Below are 14216 nucleotides of genomic sequence, written 5' to 3' on the forward strand. Positions count from 1 at the left end.
AGAAAACAGGACATTTCACTGGAAAAAAATATTCTGAGGAAGGAGAGAGGTGTTTTAGAGATGCACATGCCAGTGCTCATTTCTTGTGCCCCTGGCTCCCGCCCTGGGGCCGGGCAGGCACCTCCTCAGCCCCTCCTGGCACAGGCGGTGGGCTCAGGGCGCCGGGGCACACCCGCCTTTGCCGAAGAAATCCCTGAGGTTAGAAAAAGAGAATAAAAGGCTTGAAAGTGACCTCTTGTGCCGGCCAACCGGCCCTCCCGCCCGCGGCACCCCTGAGGGAGGCGTCACTTCCCGCCCGGCCCCGCTGCTCGCTCCCGCCGAGCCCGGACTACATTTCCCAGCCTGCCCCGGGGCGCCGCGGCCTCGCCGCGCTCCTCACGGCCCGGCGGGCGGAGGCCGGGCCCGGCCGGCCAAGATGGCGGAGGGGGTGCTGAGCCCCGGGGTGAACCTGGAGGCCTTCTCCCAGGCCATCGCCGCTATCCAGGCGCTGCGCTCCAGCGTGACGCGGGTCTTCGACTGTCTGAAAGATGGGATGCGGAACAAGGAGACCCTGGAGGGCCGCGAGAAGGGCTTCGTGGCCGCCTTCCAGGAGAGCCTGCACTCCGTCAGCCGCGACCTGGGGTGAGCAGCCGGCCCTGAGGGGGCTTCCACCCGCGTCGGTGTGCAGCCGGGCCCCCGGCCCCGGCCCTGCGGTGGCGGCGCGGCGGGGAGAGGGGTCCCGGGCTTCCGGGGGCCTGTCCCCTCGGAGGCGCCTGGCGGTGTCGTTTCCACTCCCGGAGAAAGTTTTAGGCAAATAAATGCGAAAACGCTCCGGTTTATTCCGTCCAACATCGTGCGCGTTACTCCTCCGTGGGCTTCATGCCAGAGCCTCCGAAGGGATGAGTGGTGCTCATAATGTATACCTGGTTTTTGTTCTTGTTTTGCTTTAAAAAAGGAGCTGTCGGTGGGATTGCTGTGGCAAGCTGAATGCTTTTGGTTGCAGGGAGATATTTCTCTGTTTTCTGAAGTTGTGTTTTTTTTTTTAAGAAAAAAAATCACTTTTTAGGCTCTGACTATTCAATAGCTTCCAAGCGGTTCAAGAGTGACCATTTTATTACCAAAACTTGTAAGGCTGGAAAGTTAGTCCACGTTAAGTATAGTTGTTTAGTGCCAGCAGGTGTGCTTACAAAAATAGAGACAAACTGTTGAGGCCGATGGTCCATGCGGATCCTGTGGGCTGTTGGGTTCAGTTGTATCCTCCTGGAAGCCATCAGTGCTGTCCAGGCAGGTGTCCAAGGGCAGGGCAAGCACGTAACCACCCCTGCCCAGCACATCTTCTGGCCTCCTGAGATTTAGGGTTCCGGGTCTTGTGTACAAGAATTTGTTTCTTGCTGGCTAATAGGTGGTAATATAATTTGATTGTGGTAATATAATTTGTTACCTGCTTCTTCCCTTCTGTTGGGAAAGGTGGTAGATAATAATTTTTGTGAATGATATTGTACACAGCTTTATAGGCTTCTGTTGTACCCCTTTGGTTTTCATTTTTTTCAAGTTGAGGAGGCTTTGTGATTCCCTGCACGGAAGCTGTGCCATTCCTTTGGTTATCCTTCTTGTCTTGCTCGGTAGCTTTTTAAAGAATTACCTAGTATAACCCTGAAATCTTGTTCCCAAACAATAATAGATAGCAATTGGCTCTGACCTGTCTTGTCTCATGTGTAGTATTTTACACTCCTCTGCTTTGCACTTTACCATCCAGTATTTAAGTGCTGTGAAGTTCTTGTGTGATTCTTTACAGTCAGTCCCTGTCCTTACTACCATACCTGAGAGTAGCTTCCTCATCAAACTTCACCAGTTCCTTTTTCACCATCTCTTCCACACCATTAGTGGATATGCTTATCAGTGCTTTGGTGACCATTTCTTTCCTGATTCCTTGCAAGATAACTCTTTTTTTTTTAAATATTTTTGAGTAATTTGTCTTTTTTGAAACACAACTGCCCCAAAATATTGTAGTTTATATGCATATTCTGTTACATGTTTGGGAAGCACAGATTTCAAGTAGCAAGGTGGATTGAAGTTAATATCGGTGGACTTTGGTTCATGCCATGAAGGTATTGACTAGGATCCCCGTTCAGCAAATCCTTAGTTGTTATGTCTATTCACATTTATTTTATTGTATTATTTTGTCAAGAAATACTAAGCACATTCATGAGTGTTCACAGCACCAGAGGCTTAGAAAGAATGTAGGCCATAGAAGCTTGAAGGAGTGATGATTAATAAAGGAGAATTTTGTTGCAGTAAAGTGTGGAAGTCTCTTAACTGTCAGTTCCCTGATTGTTGGCATTTATTTTTGTAACCTTCATTAAATGCAAATTGAGATACTTGGGATTTTTCTTTACAGAGATTTTCAGAAGTCACCCTTTGAAGGGTCTGAATCCTGCTTTTAATCTAGTGGAAGTTCTGAAGTTCAGAGGAGGATGTAACATTTGGAAGTCAAAAGGAAAGGCACCTGATTAGTCATGTCACTTGAAAAACTGCATTTTATATCTGTGCAAAGTAGTCAGTCTTTCTTCTGTCGCTGATTAATGCAAGTTTTAAAAATTGCTTAACTTTTGTTATTATTAAATGTAGCGTTTGACAAATGAGATATGAAGCAATAATAGATCATTCCACAGCGAGCTTTTTTTCATGGGAAAAGTGTCTGCTTATGCTTTAGTTGAGTATTTTATACACATCTACAAATGTACAAATTGCTCATGGAAAACAGAAGATGCTTCCTTGCCTTGAGAACTTGGAATGTGTATACCTGCTGAGAGTAATCACAGACTTTGCAGGGCCATCTCCAGGCTTAGGACTGGTGCCAGTTCCTCTGTATATTTCTATGAGGACAATTTTAATTTCTAGATCTTTAATGAAATGATGAGGCATCTGCCTGCTTGATGGGTGAAAGAATATTTCTAGTATTGCCCCTAGTATTGCAGCCAGTGCTTAAGTCAGAATTTTGAAGTTCCTGAGGGTATGCATTGCTCAGAAGATGCCCTGTGTTCTGGAAGTGCTTGTGAACAGGACCCAGCATAGTTTGACTCTTTCCAGGTTCTCTTACAAAGACTCTTGACTTGTACTTTCTCTCCTTAGAAGCACTGAGCTTAAGACTAACAGACCACTTTAAATTGTTTGGGTAATGACAGTGATTAAGGTTGGTTGTTTTTTTTTTTTTTAATTGAATTGGACAGGTATTTAAAACTCGAATAGGTAGTACATTAGAGTTCATGCATGATTGCTGTCCCTGCAGGAGGATAGTACATCTTGGATATCTGTATCTGCAGATCTGACTTTAAAAAAAATGCCATTCTGGTTTCTTTCAGTGAACTGGAGCGTCTGAGCAACCTAGTTGGTAAACCGTCCGAGAACCATCCCCTGCACAATAGTGGACTGTTGAGCCTAGATCCTGTTCAGGACAAAACACCTCTTTACAGCCAACTTCTTCAAGCCTACAAATGGTCAAATAAGGTAACAGAATACATCAATGTAATTTAGTTGTATATTCCTACAGAATGTTTGATTTGAGATATAGTAGACCTCTGAGTATTGGAGACTGTCAAAATTGCTGAGTTTGTTATGAAGTTGAGGAGCATAATATGTACCTAAATGTACTCTTAAGGGTAAAAATGGTGCTTTAACTGAGAGGAGATTTTCTGTGATTCTGAGATTTTTCTGAGGTGTGCCTTTGTTTTTCAAAGGGGGTGTTAACTCCAAGCAGAATAATACTTTCCACGTTAGCTGTTCAGCATCTTATTTAGATACAAAATAAAAGTATATTGTGTCCTTGCATCTGGCAGTAGACACTGTAGCAGAGGGCAGTGGGATATTAGAGCAGAGAATCAAGAGCTTGCATCACCTCCAAACCTAATTCTAGGAAAGAAACACATAGGGAAGATCTTATCATCAGAAATCTTGATGCCTTGCCATACCATTTGCTGCTGCTAAAAAACATTTGTACCTGGTCTCAGAAGTAACTTTGTATTCAACAGCTTTGACATAGCTAGTGTTTTCAGATTGTATATATTGCATTGAATTTTAAGTAATGTTAAAATAAAACAAAAGGGCAGGTAATGTTAATGCAGTTTTTTCCATTTTTAAAAAATGAATTGTTTTTGTTGAAAGAAACTTCTTTCTCATGAGCATAATTCCGTTCCATAAACCTGTATGTTCACTATATCTAGAGACAGAAATTGGATAGGTATCTTTCCTTCTCTGCTCTGAACATAGTCTACTTGTGGGTCAAAAATATTATTTTCCTCCCATCTGATTTTATTAAATAAGTAAACATTGCATTATTGCAATTATTACTGGTCTCTGTGTGAGCACCATTATGATTCAGGTTGCCTGTTCCTATCCTGAATTTTTTGAGCATGCTTATTACTTTTTATAGAAATATTTAAATGAATATGTATTTTAAAGCTTTCTTAAAATTATCTTTGAAATACTAGTGAGCTGTTACAAAATGGTAAAAGATGGATTCTTTTCTGTTATGATAATTGTTACTAGTGAGAGATTCCAGAGTTGTAGCTTTTAACAACCTTATAGAAGACAGCAGGAGTAGGCAAGAACAATAAATCTGAAAATATTTAGGGCATTAAAAGAAACAATTCCACTTTAAATTATTTGTTGCGACACATGAGCAAGGAAGACTTTCAGACTACACAAGTACTTCATAGGCAAATTCTTGTTATACATTGAGTCAACCAATCTAGTATTCAGATTTAAAATAGAATACTACAATAATGTTTGGATGAATACTACAATAATGTTTGTTCAGTCACTTTTCAGAATACAAATATGTGTTATTGTCTTCTAAAAGCAGTAGAATTCTGCATTGACAGAAATTTGGTATGGTTGGAAAATTGGGGGCAGGAAGGATTTTTAAGTAGAGATTTATTGAGAAAATGTTTCATGTTTGCTTGTGTTTCTTGCTGTTAGCAGCAGATTATTGGTACTGAAGAAAGAAGAATTCATTTACTACTTTCAGAAAACAACAAAACCATCTAACATTTATACTTCTAAACTTGTAATGGAATTAAGTCTTCAGTGATTTAATTCTTTAGGTCATTATAAGAGTCAACTCAGCTGGTAATGAAATAGCTTTAGCAGAGTTGTTCTAATGAAGTTTTTTATTAACTTAGAGTGTTATGGAGCTTTGAAGAGCAGTTTTTAGTAATACTGGATTCTGATTTCAGAAAGCAGAAAGTTTTAGCATCCTGTGCACTCATATACACAGTTAAATGTTCCAGGAGAAAACAAGTGGTTTTTTTCTTTTATCTCTGTCTTTGACTTCTGTTTTACAGCTAAAATAAAAGATACTGTTTAAGTTGTATTTAAATAGCTACTTTCTACCTAATGGTTCTTCTGAACTTTACTAGCATCCTTTCTAGGGTTTGCAGTAACCAGCAGGCGTGGATAGGTTGCCCCTGTTTCTAACAGCAGATGTGTTACCTGTGTGAGGGTGTTAGCGGCTGGATTTACCTTTAGCAACGAAGACCCTATTGATGCTTGTGTATACTGCTGCTTAATTCTTCATTGCTAAATACACTTCTTGAATAAGTGTTATTTCATTACATCTTTTGGCCGCCTTCTGTTCTTATTATGTGTGTCTGGTGTTTTCTGTTGCTTCAAAGGGAGGATTTAGATGTGGTGATGTGTCAATACACTTTGTCTGTCCGCATTTAATTTTTAATTTGTGACCCCTTTGTGGCTTGCTTGCTTGTATTTTTGATGAGCTGAGGTAAGGGCATTTTCCTCTCTCTCTGATTGTTCGTGCATTACTGATGGCATGAATAGCCACGTGGCTGCCAGGGGAGGATAGATGCAGTAGAGTTTTGGAGCTATGGTGCAATTCAAAAAGGACATTCATGAAATATAGGGAAAATGAGTACACAGACATTGCATTGCATGTTTCAATGCATTCTGTTTGTTTTTAAAACATGGAAAGGCTCGTAGTAGTAGCTTGTAGGACAAGAATGAGTAAGGTCAGTAGTAATAACTGGGCTATCTCACGAGAAGCAAATTATTGTTCACTATATCAAAGCACTATACATAGTACTATATATTTTTTTAAAAAAAACTTTGCTGCGCTATTTTTTATCTAAAACTGAAAGAACAATTAGAGGCCTGAAATGGTAATTCTTAAAAAAAAAACCAAAACAAAACCCCAAAAAAACCCCCCACCAAAAACCCAAACCAAAAAAACCCCCAACATTTCAAAAGTTATCCTATATAATAGTCTGTTTAAAAGCTGAGGTTTTTAGTTGGGCCACTTAAATCAGTATTTCTGCTTTGGAAACAATAGCCTTGGCCAGTTTTTGGAGAATATAGTGACAATAACCTTCCAAATAAGACATGAAGCTCTTTAAAGCATAGTACTACCAAATTGGTTCTTTTTTTTTTTTTTAAGTGTATGAATGTACCTAAAACTTAAGCAATTTTGTAAATCTGGAGGTGGATCATATCTACCTATGTGACTCTTACTTTTTCTGGCAAAACTGGTTGCACAAGTAATAGCTTGTATAGTTTTGTTTGCTTAAATTGCAGTTGAGGCTCTATTAATTATCATTCCTTGTGGTTCATGAGATACTGGATGTTAGAACAGTTATTTATTTCTATTTGCAGCTTTGTTTTGATGCTGGGTCAAGCAAATGCCCAGTTTTGATCTGGTCTTGGATGCATGGACAAGCTTTTTGGGTTAAATAGCAGTGCTGGGTGGGAAGTGTAGTGAAGATCATACTTGCAGGCATAAATTAGAAAATTTTGTTTAAGATATGAATGTTAACATAGGAGATTAGACTTCCCTGACACTTTTCAACTTGTTTTCTTTACCACATTTAATATGAGTAGCTGTGGCTGGTTATGTATTGTGAAGAGATTCACTTTTAGGTGCAAATTTAGTGACCTAACTCTTTGGCCTAGTGCAATAGAGATTAATTGCATTTAGTTGTGATTTCAGAGATATTTGCCCCAAACCTTATTTCACTGCTCCTGTGAGTCACAACACTAGTTCCTCTGTTTCTGAGTATCTTAAGTTTGCCTGCTCCAGAGGTACAGAAAAGTACAGTGGGAAAAATTAAAACTTTCCTTACAGAAGTGTGTTATCTTGGCAGCACTTGTTATTTATTAGCACCTGCTATCCTGATATTTACTTACTGTAGTTTACCCAATTGTTTTGCAGATGGTAAAGTTGTCCATATAATGGAAGCAGCTGTTTGGGAACACAACAGCTTGTCAAATGCATTAATTACATACACAGGCAGCTGTAAAGGAACTTTACTTTTCCAGGTGTTTAACAGAGCTTACAAGCTATAGCTGAAAAACACAGGAAGTTTCAATTGATCTTACTGCAAACAAGAGCTAAATGGTTTTTCTTCTTTGCTTTAGCTTCCTTTATGTATCAGTAGAAATCATATAAGTAAATTACTTTGCTGAGTGTGGGTGCATGGAGGCATGTAGTAGCCATGGAACAGTATTTAGGTCTACTTGATAAATTTTTTTTTTCCTTCCTCTTCAGTTTTATTTAAGAAAAAAGGTTTTCTTCATTACAATTGAAGTACTGTTTCCCAGGAGGATCCATATGTGCCCTCTAATGTAATACTGAAGATATAATATTAGATAAGATAAAAATGAGCTATCATTCTGTATGGGTAATGTGGGTAAAGTATTATCGGTAAGTTAGGAAGTTTGTAGAAATCAGTAGGGTTTTTTTCATGTGGACTGTCTCTGTTTAGTAATTGTAGCTGAATTCTGGTTTTAGTAGTTATGTACTACTTAGCTGTTGAATTTTTTTGTAATATGATTGTTGTGTCTGAGCAGCTGAAATCTAAGATGACAGTAGCAGTCAGAAGGGTTTCTGGTTTATATGTATGTGGCCTGATACTACTTGGAAGAGTCAGGACTGGACGTGCAGGGTGCTGCTGCCTTACCTCTTGTTACCAGGTGCTTGCTTCTTGCATTATACTGGAATTCATGGGAAACTACCACAGGGGAGAATGCATTTGCTATAAGTTTAGATGAAAGGAATTGTTAAAAGTCACTCACTAAATTAGACTGGAATACTGATTAAGTTTTGATTTTTTAAAAAAGATGTGACCTCATGTTTGTGACAGAGCACTGGAAGAACTCACTTCTCTTGCTGTGGAAGTGTCATGAAGAGCAAGTGCCCTTACGCTGGCCTTCCTCGTTCCTGCATGCTTCTCGTTTTCTGCGGTAGATGAGACCACAATCTCATGAAGAAGAGTGTCATTTACTAAGCAACTGCATGTTTCTTGATGTTTGTTCTCAATGCTGGGTGACAAAGGGGTTTTGTGGGGGGAAAAAATACTTGCTGGTGATGAGATTAAACCAATATTATATACTTACCCATATATAAAATGTTTAATAAAGCTTGTGATGGTGTGGTTGCCTAATACAGCTGCAGTAATGCTGGCCATCAGGGTAGATGCAGGTTTTTGGAATCCAGGAGTTTAAACTCATTCTTTGAGTGGTATGAACTTCTGTTTTCCATCTGCTGCTTTAGTGAGGTTATTTATTGCCTGTAGTGTGTATTTGTTCATCCTCTTTGCCCTTGGCAAAGCATTTGTATACCCTAGCCCTGTGCATGCCCGAGGGAGTGTCTGTTAAGGTGTTTCCATTGACTTCAGTGGAACAGAAAATATATGGCGTATTATATGTCCACTGAGCAAGGGAAATGCTTTTATAGGGCAAGTTTCTCGGCTCCTAATGGGGTGCTGTTGAGTAGTTCATGCTCAACGTTTGAGCTTTAATCACTGGTAGAGATTTTTTGCTTATTTGCTTTTGTTTGTTTATTTGAAGGGTATATGCAAAATGGATCAACTACCAAATCAACACTGTAGAAATACTCTTTCTACCAGATTTAAGAAACATTGAGTTTGTTGGATAGCAGCAAACTAAGTCTTCCCTGAGTTGCTGAGTGATAGCAGTATTAGCAGAGTTTACTTGCCCCAGTGAAAATAGTCTTCTACAAGTTGTCATTCCTCCCCCCACCCCTTTGCAGCAAAGAGTTTATTTTCAGACTTTCAAAGAATATTGTTAACAGCAGTAGAAGTGGGGGAAACTTAGAACAATTGTAGTCTTGAACAGGTGATGTTATTTTAAATTTTTCCCTTGATTTTAACTTCACTGAACTGCAGTGCTGTCTGCTCTACTGTTTTCAGAGTTTCATTTGTTGGTTTGCTGTACTCCAATTCCAACACTTCTGTAGTTTGAACCTATGTGCGTAGGTGTATGTGAGTGGTGGTGGTATTGTTTTACCATCATGAGATGGTACTTAAAAAACATGATAACTGTGTGTATGGAAAGGCTGTTATCTACCACTTCAAGCAGAAAGCAAAAAAATCAACTTTTCTGACTTTGTGATTCTCTGGGTGAGTAGGATTTAGATCAGATTATTTAATTTACTCATCTGTGAAAAGAAGATTATGGCAACTTGCATAAACTTTACAATATCAGTGTATTGTAAATATTCCAAGTGAACAGAGCTGGACAGGAGTTGTCATAAATTTATTTAAAAGTAATATGCTGGCAAAATACAAAATGAAAAAAAATTACTGTTGATCTGCATGTTGAAATACACTAAAAAATATCTGTATTTAAATTTGTTACTTCATAGCTTCCTCTTGTTTTTACATAAATTTAAAATCGAACTGTTGAGATAATTACCAGTAATGAGTTAAAATGATTTTCTGTCACATGACAGAAGAGAAAAGGAATATATAGGTTTTGTTTATTAAATTATTTTGATGTGTTCCCTGATATATTATTTGTATAAATTGTGTGTGTTGTAGGTCTCAAAAAAAGAAATCAATGGAGCCTGTAGAGAAAGTCCAGACTTGTTACGACTGCCCTTGGTAGCTTAGTATTGATTAGACACACATATTGAGTTTAATGACAATAAATGACATTAAATGTTAACCATAACAGTAGAGGAATATTGTTGAAGTAATTTTTTTTTTGTTCAACTTGATTGTAAAACAAAGTGTTCACTTCAAGGAACATTAATTTTAAATTTTGGATGCACTCAAACATTTTGAACTTAATGTAGTTTTACAGTAGCATAGACAATGTAACTGAATTATTATGTTGGCAGTTCTTTGGAAGTTCAGGCAGATGGCCAAGATTTTGTCCTTTCAGGACGTTTTGTCTCCAAAAATGCAGTGTTATAATATTGTGGCATACTGTTGCATGGAGATCCAGCTTATTCTGCTGAGTTTTCATCCACCCAAACTGGGAAATATTTTCTTTTCAGGAGTACTGTAGTATCAGTGACAGACGTGTGGCATTGAGGGAAAACTGTATCATGGTAACTGGATCATCTGCTTGCCTAATGCTTCTGGAGGTTGCTTTTGAAGATCCCCTGTGCTTGCTGGGGTAAGAGTGGGAAGGTTAGTGGTGCAGCTTGACATACTGGTATTCTCAGTGAGCAGGAGCTTTAAAGAAGTTACTTAAAAGATTTGAAGTGACCATAATCCCTTGGTTTGCTCACAGAAGGGAAAAAATGAAAAAATAAGGTAAGATTTTAATTGAAGCAAAGCAGCAAGTCCCTACAAGGATATCTCTGTTGCACTCCGAAGAGCACATTTTAATCTGCTCTGTAAGAGCGGAATCAGTGCTTCATAGAGGGAGCTGGAGTGGAAAGGCTCTTAGGGATTACTGGCTGTGGACTCCTTTCCTGTGCAGATAAGCCATGGGAGTTTATATTCCTGTCACTGGAGAAATGAATGATGCACGAACTGGTGTTTTCTTGTACATGGGGCACAAAATAGGAGCTGGGCCACTTGGATTCTATTCTTGCTTTTCTTATTAATTTTTGTTGTAACCTTGAACAGGATGCATGATTTTTCTGTGCCTAATTTTTCTTATGGATAAAACAGGATAATAATACTTAACCTACTTCTTGGGATAGTTTCTAGTCTAAATGTGTCTCAAGTGCATTGGGTTCTTTGGACAGAAATGCTTTGTAGATGCCAAGTATTATATAGCTAGTGACTAATGTTGTTTGCCTGGCAGTCTGGAAAAATGCCCTTTATGGGCTTTTAATTTTGTGTGATTTTAGGCAAATGTTTTGGTGAAATGCCTTTGCTGTTCGGAATTACATTAAATTTTTTTTCTAAATATGACTAGGAAACAGGTGGTTACCTCTTTGCCTCCAGCTGCCATAGTTATGAATTATTGCTCAGTTGTCTGCCTGGAGAATACCGAGTTTTATTATAGCAGAGTAGACTTTTAGTGACCAACTATGACAGGGGTGGCAAATTCAGGTAGTGTGCAAATTATCCTTGATATTCCAGTGCTGTGGGAAAAAGCACTGGAAAAGCTATGAGGAGGAAAAAAGAGCCAGTACCAAAATGTAAGGGGGGGGGGGAGGGCCCAAGAATTACAGTAGTCTACGTATGCTTTACTGGACAAGGAAAAAGGTGGCACAAGAAATTTTTCTGAGGGTCTCTGAGCTATGCAATGATAGTTTAATTAAAAAAAAAAAGTGAATATAGTGAGAGGGGAAAAACAGTAAAAATAGTGAAAGCCATAATGAAAATTATGGGAAGCTTATAATAATAGCAACAGTAAAAGTAAAGACAGAATCACCAACTACTGTATGTTGGGTGGGTTTTATTCTCCCTAGAGATCCTGCCTAAAGCAGCACCTGGGGGCATTGGACATGGATAACACCGGTTATGGCATCTTCTTTTTGGAGGGCGCATCTTCCCTCCTCAGCTGGGAGTCCCTAGAATCTGCAGCTTCTGAATTCTTGTGTTTCTTTGTCTTTGATTCCTATCCTGGTTTTGAACAAAAGCCCAACCCAGGGCTATCCTAACTATTTTATTGTTACCATGTATAACTATAAAAGTGTTTTTGACACCTAATAATTGGAAGAAAAGGAAATGAATATTGCCACTTTCTCACCTGCCATAGCGTCTTTCTGGCAGTGCAAAGAAAAAAGAATTAGCCACATTTGCCACCTTGTGCTGGTATAATTCCCTTGAAGGTTAGTTGAATTTCATTGACATTTTAGTAGACAGAGTTTAGTTTCTTACTTCAGGAAGAGAAGAGTGATGATGAGTAACTTTGTTGCTTTAAAAAAAAAAGAGAAATAATTAGCCTTTGGTTCGGGCTTGTTTATGTAGTTGGCTGTTTTATATCTGTGATCTTCCCAGAGTTATAATAGTAATAATTCACACTAGGATGCTGTTGTGAAATAGGGTTATATGCGTCCAAACAGAATTTGCCTTTCTTACTGAATTTTGCTAGAATACTCTGTTTCAAATCTGAAGCAGCCTGAGAGCGTGATGTGGTGTTTTTCTGTTGTGGTGCCTGGTGTTTGTTGTTGTTCAACAGTATTTTTCAAGGCTCTGATCAAAATAATGCTGTAAGCTGTACCAGTCTCACTTTTCCTAATTATGGGAAGTGATATATCAATACACACTATTATAAATCACAGCCCCCTTGTCAGCTGGTGAGAATTATTTAATGCTTTGCAACACCTTTATTTGCTAATGAGTGGGCCTTTTTCCCTGTTTCTTTGATAAGTATTAATGTTCTAGCTGTTAGCCTATTTCAGGATGGAAATGATCGATGTTGCTCTATTTTAACCAAAACACTTCTGCCCACTCCCAGTTCTTCCTCCCCTAACTCCTTTTTTTCCTCTGCAAGAACCCTTCATACAGTTCATGTTGGATGGATGAATTATGTAATCTGTAAGTCAGGGATCACTTTCCCTTTCTAAGCTGTATAATGTGGTCATCAAACCAAATTGTTTTAAACTGCATTGCTTTGTATTAATAATAGACTTTGAATCAAGCCATGCACAGGCACAGAAATGCAGTGTGTAAGATGAATAAGTAATGGTACAACCATTAGGTCGGAAGAAAAGGCTTTACTTTCAGGAATTGAGAAATACAACCAAGTATAACTGGAAATCCATGTTGTCTAAGGATTAATTGAAGACTATGTAGGACTGCAGAACAAGAGCAGCATTTTAAGAAACCCTCGGACCCAGCACTCCTTTGAATGTCATATTTGCCCTGCTATCTCAGCTCTCGGTGGCTCAGACTGACTTGCTACTGGTGATGAAAGCCTGACTTATCTTCCAGTGGATGGTGGCCACCATGAAGCACAAAGGATGTTTTCAGAGACTTAAAGTTGCATCTCACTTTCTTTGAGGCAAATTAAAGATGTTTGTAAAGCATTTGGGGACCTTCGTATGAAGGGCATTCAAGGAATACGAACACTAATATAAAATAACTGATACAAGTGATAAGCATCCCATTGGTATTCTTTATATGGAAAAGATTTTTTTTTTTATAGCTTCTAGAGGAAATAAAATAAAATGGAAAATTTAATGATGTCACCCTGTTGCTCTCTACTATTGTTGTTAGGTCATTTTGTGTGACTTACTTCTTTTTAATGCAGAAGTGCGCTCATCTCTCTAATCTTTTTTGGAATTCTCTTTTGAAGTTACTAAAGTTGCCCCCCTCAGACGGTTCACAGAGTGATTTAATTGTTCGAATTGCATATAAGCAATACTCAATTCTTCCCCGTTGTATCTTAATCAGATACTGTTGATAACTGGGCTGCAAAACATGGAAATTGCCTGAAGGCTAATAAAATTGGAAATGGTCTGTGTAAGGAGCTGTATGTAATCAAAGTGCGGTTCAGACCACTGGTTTGGCTACTGCTTCATGGAAATGGACATTTGGCAAAAATGTGGCAACAGTTTTATATTCAGCAGTAGTTAATACTGAGCTTCTGGGTTACATGCCTTCAACATCAGAAGGGCTATGGTGATTCTTGAAATCTCTTGCCTCTTGGGATCAATGCATACTGATTTTTATTTTCCTGGGAGGAAAGAATAATCCTGCCCTGCAGGTGTGGTGGTGTTTTGTGGCTCTGGTGCTCTGACAACTGAAGAATGTGAGTAAGGAATTACAGACCATGACATCAGTACCATTACTGTTCACATCTGTGCCTGGTTTTTGGTTTTCACATAGATGGAGGTGTATTGAAAAAGATGTGCAGTTGATCTCAGATGAACTTTCAGAGTGAATTTGCTCTTTCCAAAATATTCCTGTTAACACAATAAAATTTTGCTTGATAATTTGAAGCAGGTGGTCTGTTGTCCCCAAAGTTGTAAGATTTCACTAATAACATTAAGCAAGCCATTAAGGAAGTCCACGCTT

The 14216-nt window shown here is 38.8% G+C and overlaps 1 protein-coding gene across 2 annotated transcripts in view; it reads left to right on the forward strand.

Annotated features, from left to right (window-relative positions):
• The first annotated feature begins 368 nt into the window (after positions 1–368).
• MED27 (mediator complex subunit 27) overlaps positions 369–14216 on the forward strand; it is a 95070-nt gene continuing 81222 nt past the window's right edge. For both annotated transcript variants that reach the window (XM_072883244.1, XM_072883245.1), the window contains exons 1-2: positions 369–621; positions 3342–3486. In XM_072883244.1, the coding sequence (XP_072739345.1) occupies positions 416–621; positions 3342–3486 (351 nt within the window). In that variant the 5' untranslated portion in view covers positions 369–415. The remainder of the gene's footprint in view (positions 622–3341; positions 3487–14216) is intronic.

Source organism: Ciconia boyciana, chromosome 18 (genome assembly GCF_034638445.1).
Source record: "Ciconia boyciana chromosome 18, ASM3463844v1, whole genome shotgun sequence".
In the NCBI taxonomy this organism is placed as follows: Eukaryota; Metazoa; Chordata; class Aves; order Ciconiiformes; family Ciconiidae; genus Ciconia; species Ciconia boyciana.